This window comes from Bacillus rossius, chromosome 1 (genome assembly GCF_032445375.1).
Source record: "Bacillus rossius redtenbacheri isolate Brsri chromosome 1, Brsri_v3, whole genome shotgun sequence".
Taxonomy (NCBI): domain Eukaryota; kingdom Metazoa; phylum Arthropoda; class Insecta; order Phasmatodea; family Bacillidae; genus Bacillus; species Bacillus rossius.
The window spans coordinates 7,197,611-7,210,209 of NC_086330.1; the positions used below are offsets into that span (position 1 = coordinate 7,197,611).

General features: G+C 38.7%; 1 protein-coding gene across 8 annotated transcripts in view; it reads right to left on the reverse strand.

Moving 5' to 3' along the window:
• Positions 1–269: 269 nt before the first annotated feature.
• Positions 270–12,599, reverse strand: part of LOC134531653 (peroxidasin) — a 443,688-nt gene continuing 431,358 nt past the window's right edge. For 3 of the 8 annotated variants that reach the window (XM_063367432.1, XM_063367423.1, XM_063367460.1), the window contains 3 exons: positions 12,244–12,471; positions 9,676–10,022; positions 2,742–6,059 (listed from right to left, as the gene is read on the reverse strand). In XM_063367432.1, coding sequence (XP_063223502.1) covers positions 5,926–6,059; positions 9,676–10,022; positions 12,244–12,471 — 709 coding nt within the window. In that variant the 3' untranslated portion in view covers positions 2,742–5,925. Of the gene's footprint in view, positions 2,720–2,741; positions 6,060–9,675; positions 10,023–12,243; positions 12,472–12,599 lie in introns of those variants that run through there. The other 5 variants (XM_063367477.1, XM_063367441.1, XM_063367469.1 and 2 more) reach the window with 3 other exon arrangements.

Consider the following 12,599-nt stretch of genomic DNA (forward strand, 5'->3'; position numbering starts at 1 on the left):
TTCCAATGTAGAGCAAGCGCACGTCGTCGAATATCGATATTGATATTTCGCCGTACGCATGCAACGTGCGTGCTCTTTCTCTTATCGAGTTAACTAAATTTAATAACCCACACATTTTCGTGGTGTGTACTACGACGATAGTTCAGAAAACAAGCATGGACAACGTAGCAAACATATAAACACAACGATGAAAATAAACAAGTAGTATGGACAACACAATGACGAAATGCGTTTTCTTTGTTCTATTTTAAGTTGAACAAAATATTTTTGTTGCATGACGTATTAAATGGTTTGGTGTGCTTTTGTTTACTCTTTTTAAACAAACGTACTTTTCATGAATATGTTTATTTTTTAAGAATAACTTTACTTAATTTTTTTTTCTGCAGAAAAGATTAAAACACGTAAGTAACGTAAATGTTACTTAAAAACGTCACGCAACAGTTCTGAAGCAAAAAATATGTCGGCGCTTTTGTGTTACGTAAAGAGATTTTTTTTGTCTTCAGAAAGTGGTAATCGACAAAAAGGATCGGCATGCATGAAGCTTCTCATGCAAATGACAAAATGACCAAAATCGGCCAATCTTAATAATTGGCAATCAGCATCGGCTCACCCCTAATCTAAATGTTAACATACCATAAAAACAAACGGTCATGGTTTATTAAATAGTTCTTGGACATCAGCATTTTTCAAGTTCTAAGCGATGTGCCGATGTGAATGTTAAAATTACTGGGAACGGCATTGTTCTTTAAAAATTTAATGCCACAATAAACTTTTCTGCAATCTACGGCGACAGAGTGTCAAGAGCACCCACACGCGTAAACGTTTCTGCAATCTACGGCGACAGAGTGTCAAGAGCACCCACACGCGTGTGCTGAGGATTGGACGTGAGCGATCGCGAACTTAAATTTTCATTATTTAAACTGCTAGGATTTTTGAAAGGTGTGAAATGCTATTCCAGGTGTAAAACATGAGCTCTTACAATGAGGGATGGAACAATTATGTACTACCATTATTAATACGCTTGCATGGAAGAATAGTACCGTGTTTTATCGCATAATCGTCACATATTTTATACTAAAATCAAGTTTGAAAAGTAGGAATTAATACTACGTATTATGCGGGAAAAAAATATTTTTGTTAGGAAAAGTTATTCATAAAAACAAAACCCATTCATGGAAATTACGTTTATTTAAAAAGTAGAGTATACAAAAGCACGCCAAACAATTTATATTAATAAGTCATGCAACAAAATCCTTTCTTCAACTTTAAATGAAATACAAAATCTGTGATCCGAATGCGAGACTGAACGAACGCGTAACTATAGTCGTAGTACGCACCACGAAAGAGTGCGGGCCATCAAATGTAGTTAACTCTGCACTCGACAGAGAGCGCGCATGGCATGCAATCTATATTGGACTACGTGTGCGCGCTCTAATACGGGAAGCAACATAACCAAACATGAATGATGCCAACTAGCGCTGGCTACATATTTATAAGCAGTACACCGCAGCGACGCAGGCAAACAGATAAAGATTATAACGTTTAAAAAATCTAAAAAAAAAAATTTACACATCAGACAACTACGTATTGCCGTTAATGAAATAAGTAAGTGGTAATGTCAGAATAAATATTGGATTTATACTTTAAAATACATTGTTTTATACAAAAAAACCTATCTACACAAAGCGCTCTGAATTTGTTAGCGGGACCAAGAACATCATGCGACGTTTACGCGAAGGTTTTTTTTATCCAAATTTATACACCCTAAAATATAGGTGCGACGATTATGCGATAAAACACGGTAAAAACTTTGCGGCCATATGCAGCATTAGGCGCCGACTGCTTTGTGTTTGTTTCCCACAGCTCCTCCCCTCCCCTCCCCTCATGTCACATGACACCGTGACATCAGAGGGCGGGTACCGTGTGAATAGGATCAAAAGTTTGTAACATTATATTTCGAAACATAGCAGAAAATTATTATAAATAGTACTACGTACAGAACTATCTGTATAACTATTAGAAAAATGTATAATTTTTTTCTGCTATATTATGTTTCAAAATATAATGTTGCACACTTTAGATCCTATTCACCCAGTTTTACAGTGCTTCAAGTCATCCATTGCAGTTGATGGGCGGTTTCTGTGATCACCAAGTGTAAGAGGTGTGTAATTAAAAATTCAATTAGTCAGTTTAAGCTGCAAATTATGTCTGGTGTAGTGTTTTGCCAGCTGTTGGCTTTCAAATTCTTTACTGTTGTCGGTGGGAATGATATATTTTTGAATTTCGTGGGAAGGGGATAGATACCCTCCTCCCCGTTAATGACTTGCAGGGAGATGTTCTTAAAAAAATTTTGTATCAGAAGTATATATACTGCTATGCTGTAGCAGGTAATTTTGCTGATAAAGGGGTGTGGGTAAGGAGTGAGGGGTGGTTAGTTCTGGCCACCCTGAATTTCTTCAGATTCTTAGCTTCTGTGTCGTATTCTATGACTGGGAAAAACACAGGAGCTAGCTCACAAGGGAGTGTTCTTGTTCTAGTGTCACTTGCAGTGGCTCTGGGTTGTATCCCGGCCATTGCCACTGGGGCGGTCTAGGCGAGGCGATGCTGCGATGGTTGGCCGTTGCCCTCTGCCAGGTGGAGGTGAAGGAACAACACAACTCCTCGACCGAGCGATAATATCCAGCAGCTCAGACGGTTGATGACTATCAGCCTGTAACAACTCGGAAAAAAAAAAAAAAAAAGGCTGGAAATTTGGGGTGGCAAGGAAGTAAATGTATTTTAGATACCTACAACGTGATTGCACACATTTTACACGTTCAGCTACATATGTGTCTTTACAGTTTGCAGAACTTGTATAAAAGGTATGTCATTCTGATGCTGCAATGATTTCAAACTAATGTTTCTCTACTGGAAAAAAAAATGCAGTTTTCTCATAGTTATAAGAAATTTATTTACTTAGTCAAAAATATTTTGTACAGCAAACACATTGGCAAGATAGTGATTTTTTTAAAGTTCAATAATGGAAGATAACTATAAATCATTCCAGCCTTGCTTGGATAGTAAAATCACTGGGGGGGGGGGGAAAAATTGAATGAGAATAATAATGTCCATTCAGTGTAACATTTGATTAATTGGTTTGTGTCGACCATTGTCCAGACTATAAGTGAAAGTTTTTAAACTTGCACTTGTCCTTCAACCTTAATTGTAGAAATACTGTATATATAGGTTCCCCTTCACGGGCTCTTTCTATGCTAAGGAAATAGTACTAAATACTGACATCATTAGAAATTAGTTAGTGGCTATGATAATATAAGTTACATGATTAACACCGTATATTATAATGAAACTGAAATAAATACAGTACATGTACGCAAGTGACATGCCTTAAAAGTTGTCATGGCAGTGTTCATTGAAAATAACATGAGTATGTTACGTTTTATGAATATTACACAATGGAAAAATAACAATGCAGAACAAAACATACACCTTTATGGTAAGATCTAAGAAAAACAACCAACAAATGGCAGTGGTGCAAATACAGAGCAAAAGCAGTAGAAAATGTTGGAACATTTTTATAACATCACTTAATAGGTAGGTAACTAATTAGTAGTTACTAATTTATTTTACAAAAGTTGTTTATTCTTATAAAGCATTTAACATCGAGACAATTTTACAAGAAGGTAATTCATCTCGCACCCTCCCCTCCCTTACCCTTATTTTTATACAGTAATAGTACACTAAAAACTAAAATAAAAAAAAAATATTTTTTTTATAGTGTGAAAATGTAGTTCAAGTGGCTCTTGCCCATTTACTCCTGGACTAAGTAATTAGCGTAAATGTTCCAAAAGTTAACAAACACAGTTGCAACAAGTATAGTTTTCATTCGAGAGGCACTGAACTCTCAGCCAATGACTTGTCACACGAGCTGGAAATAATATCCAAATATCACGCAATGTTTCATTTATAAATGACTAAATGTTTAAACCCATAAGAGAAAAGTCAGTGGTCAGTAAATAGACACTGGACTTAATTATGTAAAAACAAATAATTATTTAGATTTGCCACGTCAAAATTGTCATTTCTCAACTCAAACTGGTTAAAAAAAAATAAAATAAAACACTTGGTTGTTATAAAATTCCTTAAACATCTTTTGTAGTCACAATGTACCACTAATAACTGGGCATAATTCAATGTTGTAGTAACATAATAAAAGTAGAATTTAATTTGTGAATTAAAAAAACTGTGTTCCAGTTAATACCTGTAGGTTGACTACCCTGGCTTGGTTTATAATGTTGCTTGAATCTATTCCTCAGATGCAAACCATACCTGGTTTCTCTTTGTTTGGGTGTTGTGTTTTTTAACCTTTCGCCTTCATACTGTGGAAGGTACCAGTCAACTATCTCGGCTGCTAAACCTTGAGGGAATCAAAGTTTCGATCAACGTGATGCTGTTGGCATTGCAAGTGCTAAGTCTTGAGAGAGCATCCGTAAGTTGACGAGCATTCTTACTCATGTTACCACCAAACAGTTTGTTAGCTTCGCTCCAAGGTGACTGCAGAAGTGAATACTGGAAGTCGTGCAGCATTTAGGATTCTGTGGAACAAGTTTTGGATTTACGTTGAGAAGCTCTAGGTGTAAAAAAAAAAATAGGAATTTAAATACGCCGTATTCCAAACTACTCGAGCCAAGGAATGTTTTTATAATAAAAATTGATGAGTTTGACCGGCAAAAAAAAAAAACGATTCATATGTTTTCCTGGACTTTTGTAGATGTATTCGCAACATTGAATGATTAACTTGGTTTATGTAATAAATGATTGAAAGTGTACCATTAATTTGTAAAGGTTGTGTGTAGGAAAGTAAACTTGTCGAGAGTTTAAATCTCATCTTCAAGCTCAAGAATGCTAAGCTTCTCAGTCTTGATGACTCATGGTGGTGTAGTGGTTCAAATATCCACCTCTCACCAAAATACTGTGTTTACCTGAATATAACGCTATGATTTTCACCAACTATTCCCAAAGTAGTGCTGCAGCACTAACTTAATCTCAAGCACAGTTATTTGGTTTTCTACATGTCACATTTTGTCCACATGTAAGAAAGGAAGAAAAAGTTAACTTTACTTGTTGCTACTGCATTAGAAACTTTTTAACACTGAAAATAATAATTGTTTGATTGATACCATACAACTGAACTACTCACTATTTTTAAAACATGGTACTGCATTTACAATGAATTTTCAACTCCGATACATTGATTACATCAAAATTTACTCTCTAGTACATTGAAGTTCTCATTTTTATACAGAACTTTTCAGAGGTTTTACTGCAATTTGTGTTACTTGTTGAGTTCCAAAAGAATAAATTAATTGTGAAAGCTTTACATTAGGGTAATACCATAATGTAGATACTTTGGAAGTTACATTACTATACACATTAGTACTGACAGGCATTTAAAATCTTGAACACGTTAAATTTGTTAAAATTTCCAATAGATGTCTATAGTGTCAATAAAATACCTATTTTATAAAATCACTAACCTTATAGACTAAAAGGAAAACAAGTACATATTCTGCCTAACACAGAAGTGAGTATTAGTTGCCTTGGAACAAAACTAGAACATCTATGTCCCAATGATTTTTTTTTTTCGACAGTCCCTACATCGTTATGTCCAACTGAAAGACTCCGATGGGCTGAGACTCGTCATGAACGGCGTGTGCTACATTTTACACAAGTGACACACACACACGCACACTCTACGTAAGCTAACATGTAGGTATATTACATAATCAACACATTTAAAATAGTAGTAACCGTACAATGAACAGTTAGTACGAACACATATGTTAAAAACAGTCATTTTCCTCCTGCGTATCACTGTAAATGCCAATTGGTTGTTTTGTGTATGACTAGTTACCAATGTCACTTGGATCACCGCGGGCCTTGCTCCCGTGCCTCAGCGCTGCGCACTATGCACACACGGGACAGCACTCGCCCTCGTGGTAGACGGGCGTCGTGCAGGGTGGCGCGGGGCATTTCGTGGTTGTGCACGTTATTTGCCGTTCCTGCACAGCAACCAACACAATCGGTGATCGCTCGGAAGACTTAGTTCGGAGGATTCGTCGCTGGAAAGTGATCGATCGTGCCAGTTCTTCGATTCTAAGGATTCTTTCACTTAGAAGAATCAGAATATTTGAATACTGATCATGCATTTTAAATAAAACCCATTACTACTAAAAATTATGACTTAAGATTTAAAAATAATTTGTGTTTTTAGACAACACCCTACAATATAATTAATATAATCTCAAATAAAAAAACATACAGGATGAGCACAAAAGATAAGTAGACTTTCAGAAAATCATAAAAAACTAAATGGTGTCGACAATTTACCTGAAACTTCTTTCAGCCAATAGAGAATACCTGAAAGTATTTTTACAAATGTTTCGGATTCGCTTGTTGCGGGTTGCCTCCGATATAAGCAGCTAGTGTTTATAATGGTGTCTACTGCACAGTAGAAGAGTTGGTGTGTTTTGCAACGTAAATTTTGCAGTCATTTTAATGCGAAACCACCAAGCCAAGATCCATTTATGTCTGGTACAAGACGTTTCAAAAGAAATGGTGCATTTGCAAAGGCAAGACTCATGGTTAGCCCTCTGTGCCCGAGTAATATGTGGACCGCGTTTGAGCATCAATTTTGCGTAGCCCACGGAAATCAACTACGCAAGCAAGTCGAAAACTGCAGATGCCCTAAACGATGGTATCGAAAATCTTGCGTAAACTTATGTGCATGAAACTGTACAGACTCCAGTTGGTCACTGCACTCAAACAAAATGGTTACGGTGCACGTTACAAATTCTGCTCCAAGACGCTAGCGAGAATCGACTACCTACCACAACAAAAAACCTACCCTTGAGGTTAATTTTCAGTGACGAGGCCATAATCTACACAAATGTCAAAGTGAATGGCCACAATTTGCGTTTTGGAGGAACGGAAACTCCTCATGTCACTATGGGGATGAGAGAGATTTCCCGAAAGTAAACGTATTCTATGCCATGTTGAGGGAGAAGATTTACAGGCCATTATTTTCCATCAAAAAAATTGTCACAGGTCTTTCCTACCTCGACATTCTTACCTTGTTCTGCCTGCTTCTGCCTCGATTGAGAGAATATTCAAACGACTTCATCTTCCAACATCTTCCACTCGGCTGTAAGGGAACATCTAACCACACATCTCCCTGGGAGAGGGCTTTGTTCGTGCAGGTGTCGACGACACGGTGTGGGCAGATGGCCACCGCGATCACCACACTTAACCCCATGCAATATCTTTCTGTGTGGTCGTGTCAAAGACAAGGTGTTCGTGCCACCTCTGCTGCTATCTTTGTCAGATCAGAGACAGCGAATCCCCGCCGACACACTGCACAAAGTGTGGGGCGAGTTTGAATACCCTCTCGATGTTTGCCACGTGACTCGAGGAGCGCATATGAGTCACTGTAACTTGTAAAATAAACTTTGAGAGCTTCTCTATTTACTGAAAAAAAAAAAGGTTTCAGGTAAATCCGCTGCATAGTTTAGTTTTTATGATTTTTTGAAAGTATACTGATCATTTGTATTTGAATTGAAAACAACTATTTCTCCTTATTCTTGATTGTAATAAACATTTTGCCTCATAGCTATTAAATCGTGTAAACTGTTGTAAGAATAACAAATACATTGCTGAAAAAAAAAGTTTAGTTACTATGAACACACATAAGAACTGATATTGAGCACTTAAGTAGTGTTTGAACTGACTGAATACTGGAATGACCCATCACAAATTTAGGTGTTTTACAGTATTCTTTATTGAATAAAATACCTGTCATTAATAGCACATAAAAATTGCCGGTTGTATCATATTCCTCCCATCCCTCCATTGTAAACACACTACATTACATTACCTGTCAAGTCAGTAAAACTTGATGCACTTTCGAAATACATCATCACTTCTCTCAAAAACTTAAGTGTAAAATTTACAGAACACTTTTATAGGAAAAATGCTCCTTGAGCATCATTCTTTAAGTGACCACGGCAAAAAAGAACTGTTTAAATGGTAATAGATAATAGTTTATTCTCTAGAGTGAAAATTGTGGGAATTTAAACAGAAGTTTAGCAATGCCAAACATGAGTCAACAAAAATAATACCTATGACTCTGTATTTATATTGTTTATTTGTTCAATATATTTGGTTTTATTTTTCTATTCCACGAATTCTAAATATTGGGTCGGGGTGGTTGTAACCTGTGTTTTATTTTAATATTCAGTATTAATATGCCTATGTTTCTAGTGTGTACATGACTGCTAAGATCGTTGTAAGCAGTGGCTTGGTACTCTATATACTCAAATGCAAGACTCCTTTGATTCCAAGATGCATCCCTCTTCCTCAAGTCTCTCCAAAACGAAACATTTACCTACAAAGATAAGTTGCACTTCAATTTAAATAATTTTTTTAACTGTCAAACAGGTTTTATACACAATCTGTACTGGTCGACCATTAATTTATTTGGCCGTTTTAAGCATTAATAAGGTGAGGTTGTTCTTTTACATGTAAAGAGCTCAATGACTTTCAGAAGAAAAAAATGAGTTTTGCACATTTTGTGCAACTATGATTATCAATATGTTACAATTGACTGGTGACCCCTGTATCTTGTGCCACATCCTTCCTGAAATTGCTATTTTCTGAATATTCGCAGGCTTTCACGGCCATTGTCTGAAGTAGGTAACTGCTCCCTGATGATGGCGACTGCAATGTCGACCGAAACGTCGGGGAATTATTCGCCAAGGACGTGGCTACAACCCAGAAGCCAAGCTACTTCATCTTTCTGAATAACATGCTCCCCATTTTTAAAATCTCAATAAACAACAAATAGGTACATCTTAGGGATCAAATTCTGGGAATGTTAGATGCTATCAAATTTTTTGAAATGACAAAAGTTGCAAGAATGTTGCATGTTAGAATATAGTAAGGTGTGTGTTTGGAGGCCACATACTAGAGGTGTAAAAGTAATGAAAAAAAGTGTACCCGTATGTATTTGTTACTATAACAATTAGTACTCGTTACTATTGTATCTTTACGTTACTCGTTACTTCTGATACCGCATAACATGCTATGTTATGTTGCAGCAACGAATTGAGTCGTATTGCGTACGCGTACAGTATGACGCCGCGTAAATAATAATAAATGGAATATAAACAATTAACAATATTTGATAATTAACAGTTTTTGTTAACCAAGAAACAATAGAATTACATTAGAGCGGCTTTTTAATATTATCTCTTTTAAGATAAGAACAAAAAAACGTGAAAATATGTGATAGTAAAAAACAAAAACATACATATTTCTAATTTGTAAAAAAGACTTTCTTACGTTGTTTCTGTTCCAATCTCACACTTTGTCTACACACACAATACCTTTAATAAACAGTAAAAAACTTGGACGATGAATTTCCAAATTATACTTTACTTAATAAAAAAACATCGTTCTTTGTAACGTAAATTCATAGAACATGCGCGCGCATGCGTAAAACATACGAAAAATGCGAGTAACGAGATGCAGCCGTGTGCAACGTTTCGTTACTCGGCACTGGATGGCGCACCCGTTACTCAGTACCGAATACATGCGGTTTGCCACAGCTCTACCACGTACCGAGCAGCTGCAGCGGGTGCAGTCGTCCCTCTTCCACACCTCGTCGCTCTTCCTCCAGCTGCCGCCGGCGTCCAGGCAGCGGCCCGGGTGGGCCCGGCCCAGGCAGTGGTGCTCCAGCTTGCGCACCTTGCGTCGCAGCTGCCGCACCGTCCGCTGGAACTCCTCCAGCACCGTCTCGATGCCCTCGATCCGCTCCTCGTCCACCTCGTCTCCCTCGTCTCCGTCCTCCTCGGGCGGGGCCGTCCAGTTGCCCGGCCGGTCCTCCGGGTAGGACACGCCCACCGCTCTGCGCGCGCGCCCACCGCTCAGCTGCGCGATGCTGTTGAACCGTCCCGAGTGGCTGCAATCTGCCGGCACGCCCCACGCCTCAGCTTACCACCGTCTCCAGCTTCCGCTACGGCACGCCTGGTTCACATGGCAACTTAATTACTCGACTAACACTAATATAGAGGCAGGCTAGTGCAGGCTTCTGTTTTTTGCACCCCTCGAACCTGCTAATGCCGCTACGACACGCCACCACCACAATCAGTGTCGCCCGGTGCCTACGGGAAATAGCGCATCACAGGTACGACATGGCGATGAATGAACAGAGAATCTAGGAGCTGCAAGGCTGATGGTCGAACCGGCCGGTAACCACCCCCCCTATTGGTGACCTCAAGAACAGCAGGAGTGCCACCACAACTCGACCAGGATGGTTGTGTGCCTCAAAGCCCCATTGCCCTTGTGCTAGGTACCAACCATCCGTCTCGTGTTTGCACCTTTGTTGTTTAGTTGGCGACGTCGCACGGACCTACAATCAGGGCATCCTTGTTTGGCAAGGTTCCTGCTGCCGATAGTAATGCCACGGGTGATGTCAAGACTCTGAGGTTATTTGTCACCTTGTGTTCACTGCAAGTGGTCCTCACCTTTCTTCCACTAGCTGGTGTCCTTTCAGAGTTACATCTTACAATGTTTTTATAAACTACATGGTTAACAAAATATGTTAATTTTGGAATGTCTGGACATCAGTGATATTAAGTGTTTTTTTTTTTAAAGAAAAAAAAATCTAGCTTCTTTGAAAACATTTTCAACTAGTTTCTAATTTTCAGGCAATGACAGGTACAGAAACTAATGACAGATTTTCTTACAGTAAAATACCGGTAGTAAAACATTGGGACAACATTATTTTTGTTTGCAGGAAAAAACAACATACTTTCTATAAAACACTTCTAGTTTTAGTGGTTATAACTTACCTTTACATATATGTAACTCTTGACACAAGGAGACACTTATCAGCTTTAGAAACTAATATTTCCAGTTCCCCACCAGAAAATGCCTTTTGTTCAGTGAAGTTGCATATGAAAGAATCACAAGCACCTAAGTGAGACAACCACAGTGTCCAGAAACGGGTGGAACCAGACATGATAACAGAACCGATTGTGCCTGTGTGTGTTTTAGATGGTGAAACCACTCTGCCCTGGAGGATAAGCTGTGGTACGGTTAGAGGGAAGGGTGGGGGAGATATATAAAGTATGTGATGATTCTCTTCGTAAGATGTACTTGCAGGGGTTCTCTGAAACCCATGGAAGGAAATTTACGAACCTGACGGAATCTAGACTGTCAGGAAGTAACTTGGAACCTACTACTCACCAGTCAGTAGGATGTAAATGTATATACGTAATTTTAAACATTATCAAGGTTTGTATGAAAGATATTCTTAAAGTGAGGTCCGTTTGGTCTTAACGACAGTTTTAGTTTACTACGTATCTACTTCACATTTTCACGTAATCGCCATTCAGTTCCAAACAACTTTCGCAACTCTGTACCAGTTTCTTTGACCCCCTTTGCACAGAAGTTCACTGCCTGGAAATTATAACCAGTTGACAATCATAATTTTGTAATGTTTGCTGTAACTGTTGGACCCACGTTTCATGAAATCAACCAAAATGACTCCCGTTTCGTCCCAAAACACAGTAGCCATCATTTTTTGACTCGAGTACGGAGATCGCTTAGCTAAATGTTTTCCGGAGATGTTTTACAAAGGACCTGTACTTAGGCTGCTCGCATTGTGTATTCGTAGTCCGCGATGCCTATGACCAAGGCTACCATTCCATTCCCAGGCGGCGAACTAATATGCAGAGGGGCTAAAGAAACTGGTGTGGCGTTGTGAAAAGTGCTTGGAACTGAATGGCGATTATGTGAAAATGTTAAAGAGATATGTTACTAATGTTTATTAATTCCAAAATTTTTCTAAATACGTAAATGGACATAACATATTAGTCAAGTGCATAAAATAATTATTTCATAAAAAAAACCTTTTTAAAATGATATTTTTTAAAAGTGGATATGCATGCGCTTTTTAATTTTCAGAATATATTAATCATCTGATTAAAAAACTTCTGTTTCAGAACAATGAACAAACAGACCTTAACGTTAAGAATATTTCTTGTAGGATATTTCAGAATCATCTTATTCATTAAAAATTATTGACTTCACCACCCATCTCAAAATGTAGGTGTATGTAGAGTTGCTAGTGTAGCACGGAGGGTTCTCCGACTACCGACGGACAGCCCCCGGGAACACGCTCACCGTTGCAACACTCGGTCCACACGTGCAGGTCCATCTGCGGGATCCGGTCGCACGGGACGATGCCGTCCTTCTGCTTGCCCGGCAAGATGAAGACGTTGTGCGTGACGTCTGCGATGCTGTCTCCGTTGTTGCACAGCACGCTCGACAGGGACGACTGCTTGATCTGCGTCAGCTGCTCGGGCTTGAACACGGACGGGTTCTCGTACCAGAACCTGCGGGACAGAGGAACTGCCGACGAAAGGTGACCACGCGACGGAAATTTAAATAATGTTTCTAGTTCGTGAAGTTATGCTTTTTCATGCACGTTACGAAAAAAATGATGAGAGTGAATATTTACGATGCGCACGCGAACCATG